General features: G+C 38.3%; 4 protein-coding genes and 1 long non-coding RNA gene across 6 annotated transcripts in view; 2 read left to right on the top strand and 3 right to left on the bottom strand.

Annotated features, from left to right (window-relative positions):
- LOC107687440 (nck-associated protein 5-like) overlaps positions 1-1,854 on the bottom strand; it is a 32,469-nt gene extending 30,615 nt beyond the window's left edge. The window contains exon 1 of the mRNA XM_016484791.1: positions 1,656-1,854. The gene's annotated coding sequence lies outside the window, so the exon portion shown is untranslated. The remainder of the gene's footprint in view (positions 1-1,655) is intronic.
- An 864-nt stretch (positions 1,855-2,718) lies between these two features.
- LOC107687439 (uncharacterized) lies at positions 2,719-3,147 on the top strand. The gene is made up of 2 exons (XR_001634132.1): positions 2,719-2,965; positions 3,068-3,147. It is a non-coding gene; the product is annotated as an uncharacterized LOC107687439 (long non-coding RNA).
- On the bottom strand, positions 3,015-8,567 carry LOC107687436 (KAT8 regulatory NSL complex subunit 2-like). Of its 2 annotated transcripts, none has more exons than XM_016484783.1 (10): positions 8,399-8,567; positions 7,376-7,634; positions 7,107-7,285; positions 6,550-6,664; positions 6,287-6,450; positions 6,038-6,204; positions 5,730-5,820; positions 4,783-5,036; positions 3,401-3,604; positions 3,015-3,279 (listed from the first exon to the last, which is right to left on the bottom strand). In XM_016484783.1, the coding sequence occupies exons 1-10, from the start codon at positions 8,499-8,501 to the stop codon at positions 3,184-3,186; spliced, it is 1,632 nt and encodes a 543-aa protein (XP_016340269.1). In that variant the 5' UTR covers positions 8,502-8,567; the 3' UTR covers positions 3,015-3,183. The 2 variants fall into 2 exon arrangements, with proteins under 2 accessions (XP_016340269.1, XP_016340270.1); XM_016484784.1 differs by having other exon boundaries at positions 3,195-3,279; positions 3,406-3,604.
- On the bottom strand, positions 8,543-12,314 carry LOC107687437 (DNA mismatch repair protein Mlh3-like). Its single transcript, XM_016484785.1, has 12 exons — positions 11,741-12,314; positions 11,200-11,276; positions 10,954-11,058; positions 10,726-10,810; positions 10,601-10,669; positions 9,994-10,102; positions 9,705-9,864; positions 9,599-9,622; positions 9,397-9,475; positions 9,051-9,199; positions 8,782-8,854; positions 8,543-8,638 (listed from the first exon to the last, which is right to left on the bottom strand). The coding sequence occupies exons 1-12, from the start codon at positions 12,057-12,059 to the stop codon at positions 8,610-8,612; spliced, it is 1,278 nt and encodes a 425-aa protein (XP_016340271.1). The 5' UTR covers positions 12,060-12,314; the 3' UTR covers positions 8,543-8,609.
- The window catches only part of LOC107687438 (transmembrane protein 240-like), a 16,738-nt gene continuing 13,920 nt past the window's right edge, over positions 10,689-13,506 (top strand). Inside the window, exon 1 of the mRNA XM_016484788.1 lies at positions 10,689-10,815. The gene's annotated coding sequence lies outside the window, so the exon portion shown is untranslated. The remainder of the gene's footprint in view (positions 10,816-13,506) is intronic.

Raw genomic sequence — 13,506 nt, 5'->3', positions numbered from 1 at the left:
GATATTTTTCACTTTTTGGTAGAAACAAAATTAAAGGATAAACCTTGGACTTGATAACAACAATTAACTTAAAACAAATTGACAGCTTATGACATAAAATTCTCAAAAACCGACTGGTTTGGTAATGACACCCAGGAAAAAAAGTCTTGTATTATTAAGTGGAAATTTAATGACAATTAATTTCTGAACTTTAAATGCTCATTTGTGCAGCAACGTGCTACTGTCACTTGTCACTTCCATCATTGATAATAATAATATTTGGGCAGTCCTGGAGCTGCGGTACTACCTCCTGGGCCGGAAGTTCACCCTGGTCACGGACCACGCACCCCTTCAGTGGATGGCCCGCGCCAAGGAGACCAATGCCAGGGTGACCCGATGGTTCCTCGCGCTCCAGGACTTCCACTTCGAGGTACGTCATCGGGCTGGAGCCTTCGAACACCAATGCGGATGGCCTCTCTCGGATCTGGGCAGCTTTCTCAGGTCTGTCAGGGGTCACTCCCCACCCACCCCCTATCTCTTCCCTACTATCTCATATCGTTAACAGGACCATGACGACACTTGGGGGGGGGGGGGGGGGGGGGGGGGTCAATTGGTCTCTAAAATACTTGCTGTAATGACAGCAAGAACAGTGATTCTTTGTTAAAAACCACAAATTGCATACATATGTATCAAATATGTGTGAAAAATATACATAGAAGAGAAGTTAAAATGGCTGGGGGAGGACAAGTTCAGCAAACTGAACATTTCAACACTCTTACAAATTAGGAAAAAGTAATTAAAGAGCAATACAAATGACCTTTTAAAACAGCAATGCTTTGCTTTTTTTTAATCATCTAAGAAACAAAGTTTCCCTAAATGAAAAATTACCCAAATATCTCTACTGCACTGCCTTTGAAACTTGAATATTAAATGTAGGAGAATTGTAGGTTGTAAGCCAGTCTTAACATGGTCTTGAACATGGGACTTGCAAATGTGAAAAACATCTGTAAAATATTAAAGGGGAGGGGCTGGGGGGCATGCTTTTACCCTCAATTACTCTTGAATTAGTTGCTGTTTTAGGGTCTCAAACAGAATGAACTGCCAAAATTAGCAATTTTACAATGCAGTCTGCGTTCTCATCACACACACAAGTAAACAAACAAGTTGCGGGTTCCCAAAGTGTGTAACTATAAACAGGCTGCACGTTCGCTATGCTGTAAAAAGAGGAAGGGCTACCGTTATAGCTTTAACTACATAAAAAAACAGTGATCCGGGGAAAACTGATGCAAAGGCTTAAGATAAAATCGGATTATTGTGATATTTGTGCGCTGCCATAAAAAATATATGAATGAAATATTTGTTTATATATGAAGCAAACTCAAAGGAAGTCGATTGTGGCAGAATTAGAAATTAAAGAGCCAAGCGCACTGCATTTCTGAGCAAAGCAGGATATCACGACAAGCATCCTCAGTCTACAACCCCACCGGTGTCCCAGAGAGCCGGATGGCTAATGCCCCACATTTCCCTTTCCAATCTTACACCGCGCACATCAACATTTAATACCACAACAAACCCCTCTACGTCCATAATACACTGCATTTTGCAAAATCAGCATACTTTCGACACGTAAACGTCAAACTGTGCGTGCGATGGCTGAGGGAAAAAGGGCTCTTTACCTCGCGCGATCCTTGTTGCTTGGGAAGGTGTGAAAATATCGCCGATGAATATCGCTAAGAAATACCTTGAACTGTACTTTTAAATTCACAGCTTGTGGACATGTTTATCTGTTTTCCCAGCCGCTGATTAGAGGTTTTATCGTCGTCTCTTCCCATCCGTCTCTCTTCCCGTGTTTAGGTTAAAGCACTTGCAGGAAAAGTGATGTCATGGCTTGAAATTGTGTTGCCCGCCCTACTTTTAGTAAAAGGGCCTGCCTTGTGCTCCACGTAGCGTTTTCAAAAGCGTGTTTTCATTTATCTTATTTAATAGATTTTATTTGCTAACGCAGTTTATTTTATTAAGCTACGCTGTCATCGCGTTTTTGTCTGCGCTTTGCATCTGCAGTGATTTCATTAATCATGATTTGTGACTAAGCAGCGATTCAGCTTTATTTTTGTCCGTCAGGGCTGACATGCAGTTTAATGCTCTGTGGCCAATCTTTATTATCCGTTTTAATTTTACGCCTTTAAGTGTATAAAACTACTTTTTATATAATTATAACATAAATATTAATTTAAAACCGTTTTGTGTTTAACAGCTACCATACTCCTAAAACACAACTACCTGCTTAATTTCCCAGCTTGGAAAGCAACTAGTAAATGTTCAACATCAAGACCCTATTTCATTGTCCAGGGTTCTCGCTTTTTGACCAGTTTCCATGACCTTTCCAGTCATTTGTTTACTGGATACAGAATCCGAAAAATATCAGTTTGAGACCAGTTCACTAATGTATTACTCAGATCTTTTCTGTGAACCCCTTTGCCTTTTTTTAAACAAAAAGTGCCAACTCGAAAGGACAGTTTGCTCACAAATCAAACCGTGTTTGCAATCAAGTTCAACCCCACACACAGAGCAGATCATTACTAGAACCATGTATATCCACTATAAATATTTCCATTACTCTGAAGATAAAAACTCCCTGATGTTTCTAGGTTTTCCAAGACCGTGGGAACCCTGACTATCCCACAGGAGCTCCCTCCTTTCATGAGTGCAAATTTATAATTAACAAGAACAAGATGAGATGTAAAGGTTTATTTTAGTGAACAAATCACAGTTATGAGTTATAAATGTAATATGGAACCAGAAATGTACTGGATAAAAGTAGAAATGGTGCTTTGAGACTTTTTGTAGTGAAATACGTACCTCATCTTTACCTTACAAAACACAAACCTCCAGCTGTGCATATAACTGTCCTTATAGTTTCACAAGACACTAACAGTATATCAGAACATGTGCTATGGTACTATTTTAAGAAATGAGAATGTTTTAGGTTAAAAATGTTTCAGCAATCAAAGCTAGGGTGACCATACGTGACTAACAGTATATCAGAACATGTGCTATGGTACTATTTTAAGAAATGAGAATGTGCTAGGTTAAAAATGTTTCAGCAATCAAAGCAAACTTCCAGAAATATGGCTTTTAAATAGATATCTGGACTGTTTGAAATATCAACAGTACGACAGCTGAGAAAATCAGGTCACGAGGTGCTCAGGATAAGGCATCTGTTGTTTTCGTGTCAGAGTCCTTTGATGAATTCTGCATGGGAACTGCTTGTCCAACTGCTTCAAGTATTTCAGATTCAACCTGTAAAATAAGACAGCAGTTCTGGGGTTTAAATGTTCACTTGCCATTGCAAGGAACAGACATACTGCCTCCGTTGCATTGTTTAATTATTCCAACAAGTGACAGCGTAAAAAATAATTACCTGACCTTCCACAGACACCTCGTCTCTTTCTGAGAACTCAGCATCTTGGGAAGAGCCATCCAGATCGCCCTGCTCCGCCCCTGTCAGAATGTCCATGGGGGCCTCGGCGATCTCTCTGATGGTCTGGTCTTCTAATGCAAGCGCTGTGTCGAACAGCAAGGGGGACGGGGGACACTGCAAACCCTCATCTTCAACGTCAAGATCCTGCACATCAACAGTGATAAGGGATGTGCAAATATTTAAAATCTGGACAATAATTCTTTATGTTATGGCCTATAACTGATAAATTGCTGATATTAAAGTTCTATGCTATTTTTGAAAAAAAAATAAATAAATCAACAAATCATTAAAAATAATAAATCGTTTTAAATGTCACAAGTGAAATTAGGCTTCACACCATTATAATGTACAGAATGAAAAATAGATATTTTGTGAATTGCTAAAGGTTACAACTGACAGTTATTAAAATATTGTTTTTAAAAGATTAACAATTACAGCAAATGTAAATTAAATATAAAAATTGGACAAAATGTCTAATATCAACTGACCTCTAATATTGGCTGATAACTGGAATGGAATCAAAACATTGGCACTGATGTACCAAAAAATATATAAAATTTATATCCAAAACACTGCAAAATATAGTACGAATGGCCATTGGATTATTTTGAGATACTTGCATGTTTTTTCATTTAAGCTTTTCTTTTACGAATCTTAATTAATGGCACATTTCTTCAAACTTAAGTCAATTCATTTACAGTACATCTAAATATTTATCAGACATCCACAATATAAATTCAGGTTTAGTACTTTTTCAGTTTTTCAGTTGCAAACCTGTTTATATTCAAAAATATACTAATAAACATCTCAACATTGTCAACAGCCAAATAACCAGCAAACAAAATCCAGCAATATGGGTAAATTTGCAATATTGTTTGTGTGCTTGAAAGCAAACAATGGGAACAAGTAATGGAAAAGCACATAAATAGTTTGTAGCATAACAGGAAAATGAGATGTTTCCAAAAATGAGATTAAATGAGAGGTTTTACTGTGGGCACACAGAAAATGACAGACACAAACTAAAGGAAGATGACTGCTGAACATCCAGATTAATTTGTTTCTCATTCATGCGAGGCTATGAGATTTGATTTACACAGCAGGGGACATGTTTAAGCAACACTGTTTGCAGGCATGTAGATACTTGATGGATACCTTAGCAATCTGAAGAGAGAGCAAGGTGTAAAATAAATTTAGTGCAGATTGCTGAGTTAACTGCTCTGATAATATGAAACTTAGTGTGAAGGAATGTGCCAAAACACATGAGGAAAGCAACTGCACACAGCAACTTTAGTTTTAATGAGAAAAACCAACACAATTCATACATCACTGAATTCCAGAGGTAGATTTTCTGTTGGCTGGAGCTCTGCGGCACTGAGGTACATGTCTGTGGGCGCAGACGGCAGCTGCTCCGGGGCAATAGACTCCTGCTCAGGCTGGTACATGGGAGGAGGCAGGGACAGGTGCAGAGGACAGCGGGGCTCTTCTGACTGTCCCATGTGCACAGGACGATCACATGGAACGTCCTTCAGACCAGGGCACATTTTGAATAAAACTTGGCTACTGTCTTGATAAATGTCTATTGTGAAGGGTTAAGGAGATTAAGAGAACTAGCATTGGCATAGCTGGGAAATAACTCTGAAATGTCAAAGATATCGAAGGCTGGAGGAGATGAAAAACCTGAACTGTTCCTTCAAACGGAATCGACTTTATCCATTAGATAACCCTGGGAAAGTCAACAGACCATAAGAACACTTTTATATCAGCCGCTGTTTGAAACCAACAGCTACAGCAAGCTATGGGCCTTGATTCAGGGCTACAAAAGCATATATACATCTATGTCTATATAGATGTACGCCCATATAAACAAAGAAATATATATTATATGTATATTTAACATATTACTAAATAAATATGCATATTTCCATGAAAAAATTTGGGGTTGGTCGATAAAAAAAAATAAAAAAAAAACTTTTATTCAGCAAAGATGCATTAAACTGATCAAAGATGGCAGTAAAGACATATACAATGTTACAAAATATTTCTATTTCAATTAAATGCTGTTCAATTCAGTTTCTATTCATTAAACAATCCTGCAAATACGTAAGTGTAATGTATCACGTAAGAACACAGCACAACCGTTTTCAACACTGATGATATATACATATACATACACATATATATATACATATACATACACATATATATATATACACATGTATATATACACACACACAAATATGTATGCATGTATGGAAACAAACAAGGATACGAGAGACACAATGTCGTGTCATTGGCAGACACAGATTTGAACAGCGAGTCCCTTCCACAAAGGAAATGCATCTCTGGCCTAAACGCATTGCCTGTGCAGAAAAAGACACAAAAGAATTAAAATATGTACAAATAATATTACTAAAAATAACGGAGCATGACAGTAGGCTCAGATTGTCTCCTCTGATGCCCATCTGACAGTATGGGAAAGCCAATAAAATTTCATTCAGGTCCGTCTCATTTGGCAGTGTGCAGCGTTTAAACCTTCTATTGTCTTTCTTAAGACATTATTAGAAAGTCCATCCATACCTGTGGCGTTCCTCCCTCAGTAATTGCTTGTCTTCGCTGTCTGAGCTGGCGATGCAGCAAGGCCTCCACACCATAGCGACGGCGGTAACGTCGCAGAGCCTTTAATTTTTTCAGGTTCTCTCGTTCCTTCATGGACAGCCCCTCTGGACCCGTTAACAGGCTGCTCCCTGAATCACACACACAAGTGAGTATACATGTTGACTGTATATGTGATATCACGCAATCAAAGGATAAAAGCAGCTGCCTTACCAATTGTCTCATGTTCAATCTTGCGGCTGTGCAGGTAGCGTCGTTTCTTTTCTTTTAATAAGTGTTGCAGACGTTTAAACTGGTCTATGTAGAGGGACTGAAGTCTGATCAGCTTTTCACGCGTGATGAGTGCCACTTCCTCTGCTGTGTACACACCCGCATGCCTGTAGAAAGTCACATTTCATTAATTGACATCTCAGGTGACATTATTAAAACTAATTTTGACAAAGCAGATAAGTAAAATAAATTGAGGAATATCTCACTTTAAAGGGTCTTCGTGGTCACTGTCAAGACTTTCATCTTCACTGTCAGGGTCTCCTCTCCATGTCTGATCCAAAACAATAGGATCCTGCTCCTCTTCACTCCAACTCTCTTCATCTATACAAGGAAATAAATACAGAATAGATGACCATAAAAATCAACACTGCGTCTCTTACACAATTTTTTTATTATGTTATGTTCAGATCTATTAAAAGTTCTGTCAAGTAGTAAAAAAACTATATAATAATTTTAAAAAAAGCTGCATTCTGTTTCCACTTTGAATAATTTCTAGGGTATAAATAATTTTAACCTATTATTTAGGGCTGCACGATAAATCGCATGTGATGTTTAACGCGCATCGATGCACATTAAATATCGCATGCGATTTATCGTGCAGCCCTACTATTATTCATAATTGGTTCTTTTGTTACTTATACGACACTTTACACATGCACAGGTTTGTTTGCATCACCTCCAGAGATTTATCAATGTTCACAAGGCCAAAAGCATGCCTGGTTATTAAGTAATGGCACAAGATTAGAAGCAAGTTACATCTCACCTAGTATGCGGCTAGCTTCACTACGGCCCTCTTGACTGTGAGTTCCAGTTTCTGGCCGACTGTAGCCACTGAGCTGAGACAGCAGCACTTCAGGGGAAGGTCCTGAAGCGGATGCCTTCCGCATTTGAGCTTGTTGCACCAAAGCATTTCTGCGTGCATGTTCTGCACAGAACGATACCCTAAGAAAAAGAAAAAAAAAACATTATTGGTCAAATAGCTCTAGTAGGTACTTTGTTAAGTGTCTTAAGGGAATAAACAAACACCCTCACCCCTCTTTTTTCTCTGGTTTAGGGGCTGCATTGGGACAGCGCTTGCCATTCTTGTTGGACACATAGCTGCATTGCCTGTAGGGAGCATTTTTATCTTCAAGTACGTGTTTGATGCAGAACTCTAGGCCCTCCAGGCGAGGCTGTGAACAGGGTCTCTGGGTGTAAGAGCAGATCCGAGGTTCTTGAGCACGAGCAGCTTGAGTCACTCGACCTCTGCTGGACGGCAGCACGTGGATCCGAATCCTGTTCATCACTGATTCTGTGAGAAAGCCAACATAACCATTCAAATACAGGCACCATGATATTACAGTTCATCATTACTATATTTTTATAAAAATGTATCCAGCTTAACAGAGGATGCATAGAGCATAACCACATTAATGTACATTTTTATTCTACCTTCTTAAATGAACTTTTAGCACATCTGTATCACAATTTCAAAATCTCCCTAATATTTTCGGATTTTTCATGAACTGATACAATCCCGTAGATACTTACAGACCACGTCATGAATGAATGGTGCACTTCATTGTCATGACTGTATATAAACATGAAGTGGCCAAAAAGATCCAAAATGCAGCATACAACTTAATTATGCAAATCTACTAAAGATAAACACGAACTGGTTCAAGATAATTTAAAGTAACATGATAATGTCACGTTAAGATTTTACTGTATACCAGCAGCACATGGATTCGTTCATATTCCGTTAAAGCATGTACCATACTGTCTCCACGAGCATTCAAATATTCAACTTTTTATTAGCAAAACATGGAAACATTAACATAACAGAAGCTGCGAGTCCTCAAACATTATTAGAGATAAAAAAAGATTGACGTTTTAATCTTATGCAGAAAGCGACAAATTCATACGTCAGTAACTTACTGCTGTTCGGCCATCTTTGAATTGGGAGGATAGGATACTCTTGGTTTAAACTGATATAATTAATCAATATAGATCATTCATTTAGTCTAAGACTGTTTTCGTGCGTTATAATGTGTCATTTCTGCGTGCAAAACTCACCTATGAAGTAATACTTCGTTAACGTTAACGTGAGACCTTCCTGCATCCCCTTCCAGCGATCATCGCAACGCACAACAATGAGCTGGGGAGGAACGTCATCCATTTTAGCGCCCTCCTACGTTTACGTCGATTGGACCACAAACTTGCAAGGAACAATTTGATTGGAGGAAAATGCTCCATGATCGAGTATAGTCCTTTATTATTGGCTACTCTATCTCTGAGCAGTGTTGTTGCCAGCAGCTGTACGTGCCAAAAGGTGAAACATAATAAAAGCCGCCCATCAATAAAACAGAAGCAGAATATCTCTATTAAAAGTAAATAATTGAATACAAAAGCGCAGGATGCTTTTGCATGTAAATTCATGTTTTGTGCAACAGATTGACCTTTTTCCATAGAGCTGCCAAGATTTGTACATTTCTGTACAAACTGTTTCCTCAGATTTGGTTTGGGAAGATCCTGTGTGAGGATATAAAAAAATGAAACTTATCAAAGAAAAGCATTAAAAAATATATGGGAAAAAAAAATCAAGATATATGATGTGCTATGTCTGATCATGATATGCTTATCAGTATTTATGATATTCAAACCTGTTTATAATCGACAAAAAGTGCACTTATAAAATCAGATTTGTTGCAGATTAGTTGAAACATACCTGTGGATCTTCCAAGTGGTGAAGGTCAGCCAGAGGGACGATTGAAGGTCTTCCATGAGCACACTGGAAGGGAAGCTGACAAGAGGAGAGCGAGCTCACCAGACTACAGCACTCCTCTTTTCTCAAAATGTCATTGAACTTAATTGCTCCTGTTAAAATTAATAATAATTATTATTATCAATCAATAAAGTTAGAATATTTATTAATAAAATAAGAATATTTAGAAAATGCTAATTATAGCAGTTCACTACATATGGTTTAAATGAGACATTTCCTGTGTTCCCTGTAACAGTTTATAAACAGAATATGCTTCAACTGAACTCAGTGGTGAATTTATAACACTAACCATGACAAGCTTGTGAGGCGAGCACATTATGAACTGTCAGAGGCAGTGTTCCTCTCACTCTTCCTGTTGAGCGGAGAAGCTGCAAACATGAGTCAAAAAAAACAAAATCGGTCATGTATCCTTCAAGCTCCAAAACCAGACCATTTGTAGTATTCTGTTCATACAGATTAGATACAAATCACATATGGATATGCCGGCTCACCTCAATGTGTTCTCGCAAATAGTCCTTCAAAATAAAACATACAGTTAAGAGTCTAAATTGAGTTTAAATCAATAATAAAAAAAAAAACATAAGAACTGAGTCTGACCTCTGCAATGGTTTTAATTACCGACCGTCTTCCACGGCGGAGCTCTGTGCTTTCTTTCTCTATGAAACATGTGGGAAGTCTCTCCAACAACACATTCAGTGACTCACTCTTTGGGAGCCTTACATCTAAAGCAAGACCCCTCAGGAAGGCCTGACAAGACCTTCAAGAACAAAAGAGAGATTTATGGCACCGTTCAGCAAAGGTGCAGAACTAATTGAACACACATGTATGTTTTTAGAGAGAAGATGACGGAAGAATCAGGAATGTTGACTCAAACAGCTGCACTGACCTCAGAAGTCTCAATTCCTCTTCAGTTACATTAATCTCTAAGGGTGGGGTAACACTTGAAGAACACAGCCTCTTTTTTCCTGGTGTGTCTGGGTCATCCTCATAGGAGTCTACATCAAACAACAAGAGCAGTGTGGGAAAAATACATTGAATGCTTATGTCATGAAGTGTATTAGCATTTTTAATGCTTTTTACATGGAATTTATTTTGTTCTCATATTCTTATAAGTTTGGGGTGAGTAAGACTTTTCAACGTTTTTGAAAGAAGTCTCTTATGCTTACTAAGGCTGCATTTATTTGATAAAAAAAAACAATAATATTGTGAAATATTATTACAATGTTTTCTATTTTTTAATATATGTTATGTAATTTATTCCTGTGATGGCAAAGCTGAATTTTCAGCATCATTACTCCAGTCTTCAGTGTCACATGATCCTTCAGAAATCATTCTAATATGCTGATTTGGTGCTCAAGAAACATTTTTTATTATTATCAAAGTTGAAAACAGTTGTGCTACTTCATATTTTTGTGGAAACAGTAATACATTTTTTCAGTATTTTTTGATTAAAAGAATGATTTGAAATAGAATCTTTTGTAACATTATGTTACCTGTTACCAACCCCTCCAGTAGAACTCTTTCATGGGCAGCATGTTGATCAACCAACACTAGAAGATTTCCTGCAGGTGGAAGCAATGACAAATGTTTCAACGTAATGATTTTCAGCCTGTGGCACCTTCATTCATACTGCTTTCAGAGGATTCCTGCTCTGTTGTGTTTATCAAACAAGCAAGGAACTTCTTGTCCACTTGATTGATGACCTGAGGTAAAAATACAACAACACAATCTTAGATTAGTTTTCACCACATAAGAAAAAGGTTATGCTTTTGACATTGCTATCTTAGGTGTCTAGCCATCCCTGTTCCTCAAAGCACAAAAAAAGCAGAAGGGTAAAAATACTTACTCTCATTGTGTGGATCATATTCTTGGTAAACCGGTAGGGGTAAAGAATATTGTGGATTTTTACAGCAAGACCCTCAGCTTGACCGCTGGTTACATCCACAGCAACCTTTTCAGAATAATTAATAGAATATGTGAGTCAAATTAATTATTTTTAACAAAAATAATTTAATTAAAATCAGCGTTAAATACGGATAAATTAATTAAAACCCTTAAATGATGTCATTTAATACATTTGTAGTCTTTTTACCTCTGGAGGCCGTATGAACACTGGGTTACTCCATTCTGAGAATAAAGTCGAGAGTGAATTGGGACCTTGGGCATCCTCTTAAAAGAGTAAGAAGAAAACAATTAGTTAATGTGCACTAAAAAGCTGATTTCAGTCCTGATGTCAGTCTAGAGCTGTACCTCTGCTGTCTATCCCTGAGTTAAGGGCTCTTTCTGCTCTGGGCTTGGGCAGAAAGGGAAATACAATGTCTGTATGAAATGGATAACACCTGTACTCATATCCTATGAGCAAAGAAACGCTAATTATAATATAAATATCTGTACATTAGTGATCCAAAATCAGCTCGCTGAATTTCTCCCACCTGTTCTTGATATAACACTGACTGCCATGTTAGTCACATCTGTGGTACATGGCACTTGAGGCTCCTCCAAAGGAGGAGAGTTGTATTTGCTGAGCCCTGTAACTTGGTTGATGTAAACCAGTTTTCCTAACAAACTGTCATAACGAGCCAGCCAGCTACTGGACACGGGGATTGTTTCAACACTTTTATTCGTAGCCTGACCTTCATTTCCTGTGTTGCTGCACTGAGGATCATGCTGAGAGGTTACGCTGGCTTCATCAACACAGCTTACACTTCCTACAAAGGAAGTCACATTCTTGTTGCAGAGGTGTGACTCTTCTAAAACGGAGGAAGTTTCTGGTATTGTTGTGTCCTGATCATTTACAGCAAAGCCTGGAAAATCTTTAGAAAAATCATGGACAACTGAATCAACAGTTCCAGTGGATCCAAATAACACATCTTCTAGGAGGCTTTTTTCTACTTCACAGGATTTTTCATTAAAGTGTGCGTCTTGCACAACTGGGAAAGATGAATTTTCCATAGGAAGAGAGTCTGTATCTCTGCTGACCTCTTTGAATGGCTCTTTGTCATGTTTTAAATAGGAACATTTGGCAGCCAATGATAGTTTGTCTCGCCTGTACCATGATGAATATTCAGCAGAACATTCAGAACTATAAGGAGAATGAACACCTGAAATGTTCCTCAATAAGGGCTTGTCTAAATAATCTAAACACAAAGTAGATCCGACAAAGCAGTGATTGGATTTGCTAGAAGACACTGGATTTAAAAGGCATGTTTTTACCGTACTCTGTTGTTTTTTCTCAGCATCCTTCCCAAACAACCTTTTGAACTTGTCAAGAGATCCCATTTCAAAAGACAGAGTTCATTTACGACATGGTGCAGCTCTGGAAGTCTTTGAGTTGGTACCATAAAAACCATGTTTGTCTTCTTCAGTGTCATTTAATGGCAACTTCCTCTTTTTTGGAGAAATTTTATTTGGGAAGCAGAATTTTTTCAAACTATCTTCTGCCTCTTTTACATCCATAATTGAAATCCTTTGGTTTTTGCTTCCCATCACATTGTTGTTGTTGTTAACTGGCAAATCATTCTGGCTTATAATTGAGCAAACTGCATTTTCATCTTCTTGGCAATTGTTATTCATTTCTGTAGCATCTGCAAAAATGGCGCTTTTTCTGCTTCGGACTCTTCACTGGAGAAGGTTTCAGTGTTTTTTGACACCTCCTCCAATATTTGAACACCACCAGAGAGGTCCACACCACTTGCAATGTCCTTCTTCTCAGACAGTGCATCACACACTTCACGTATTTCCTCAGCACTGAGGTTTTGTACTGCCACAGGAGTCTTAGCATTCCTCACTGGACTACTTGATGGACCATCGCTGCCATTCATGGAATGGAATGCTTTGACCCCTTCTTCAATGCAGATGAGCACATTATCCCAGTCTTTGAACTCTATCAAAGACTTGGCTGGTTCGAGGCATATGTCATACTCTGAGTAATGGCATTTGATATTCAACACGTAGACGCCATGGAGATCACATCCGCCCCATTGTTTGGGGCTCGATGTTAACGAATATGCGGTCGGGCTGTTGTTTTGTCTGGCAGCACTGCTTACTCTCTTCAAAAGGCAGTTGAGTGATTTATGAATGCGTCTTCAGAAGAAGCCTCCCATTTACAAACAGGAATTGCAAGCTGTTATTGTAGTGACCCTCACGGCCGATGTGACCAGTCATTTCGAACTGCGCATGGATGTAATTGACCTCTCCAAGCTTTTGAGCTCAGCTCAAGCCATGAATCTGCACAAACCTGTAATAAGTACTGCTTGTTTTAGAGAGCTGCACCATCATGTGGTCTGAATTTTCTTTTTCCCTGTATATGACACAGATGGGTGCATCAGAGATATCTCATTTGTAAGTCGCTTTGGATAAAAGCGTCTGCTAAATGACTAAATAAATAAATAAATAAAAA

This window comes from Sinocyclocheilus anshuiensis, unplaced genomic scaffold, assembly GCF_001515605.1.
Source record: "Sinocyclocheilus anshuiensis isolate Anshui unplaced genomic scaffold, SAMN03320099.WGS_v1.1 scaffold1114, whole genome shotgun sequence".
In the NCBI taxonomy this organism is placed as follows: domain Eukaryota; kingdom Metazoa; phylum Chordata; class Actinopteri; order Cypriniformes; family Cyprinidae; genus Sinocyclocheilus; species Sinocyclocheilus anshuiensis.
Note: the sequence above shows the minus strand (reverse complement) of the source record. Positions and strands in the feature narration are given on the sequence as shown.

Bases quoted from the DNA above. Each gene is read 5' to 3' on its own strand.
- LOC107687436 (XM_016484783.1), bottom strand. From the start codon at position 8,501: ATGGATGACGTTCCTCCCCAGCTCATTGTTGTGCGTTGCGATGATCGC. The intron at 6,665-7,106 runs GTGAGATGTAAC...TTCCTTGTATAG, and splicing joins TGAAGCTAGCCGCATACTAG to ATGAAGAGAGTTGGAGTGAA. The intron at 6,451-6,549 runs GTGAGATATTCC...GACTTTCTACAG, and splicing joins GACCACGAAGACCCTTTAAA to GCATGCGGGTGTGTACACAG.
- LOC107687437 (XM_016484785.1), bottom strand. From the start codon at position 12,059: ATGGAAAATTCATCTTTCCCAGTTGTGCAAGACGCACACTTTAATGAA. The intron at 11,059-11,199 runs GTAAAAAGACTA...TATTCTGAAAAG, and splicing joins TGTTCATACGGCCTCCAGAG to GTTGCTGTGGATGTAACCAG. The intron at 9,200-9,396 runs GTTAGTGTTATA...TAATTTTAACAG, and splicing joins CGCCTCACAAGCTTGTCATG to GAGCAATTAAGTTCAATGAC.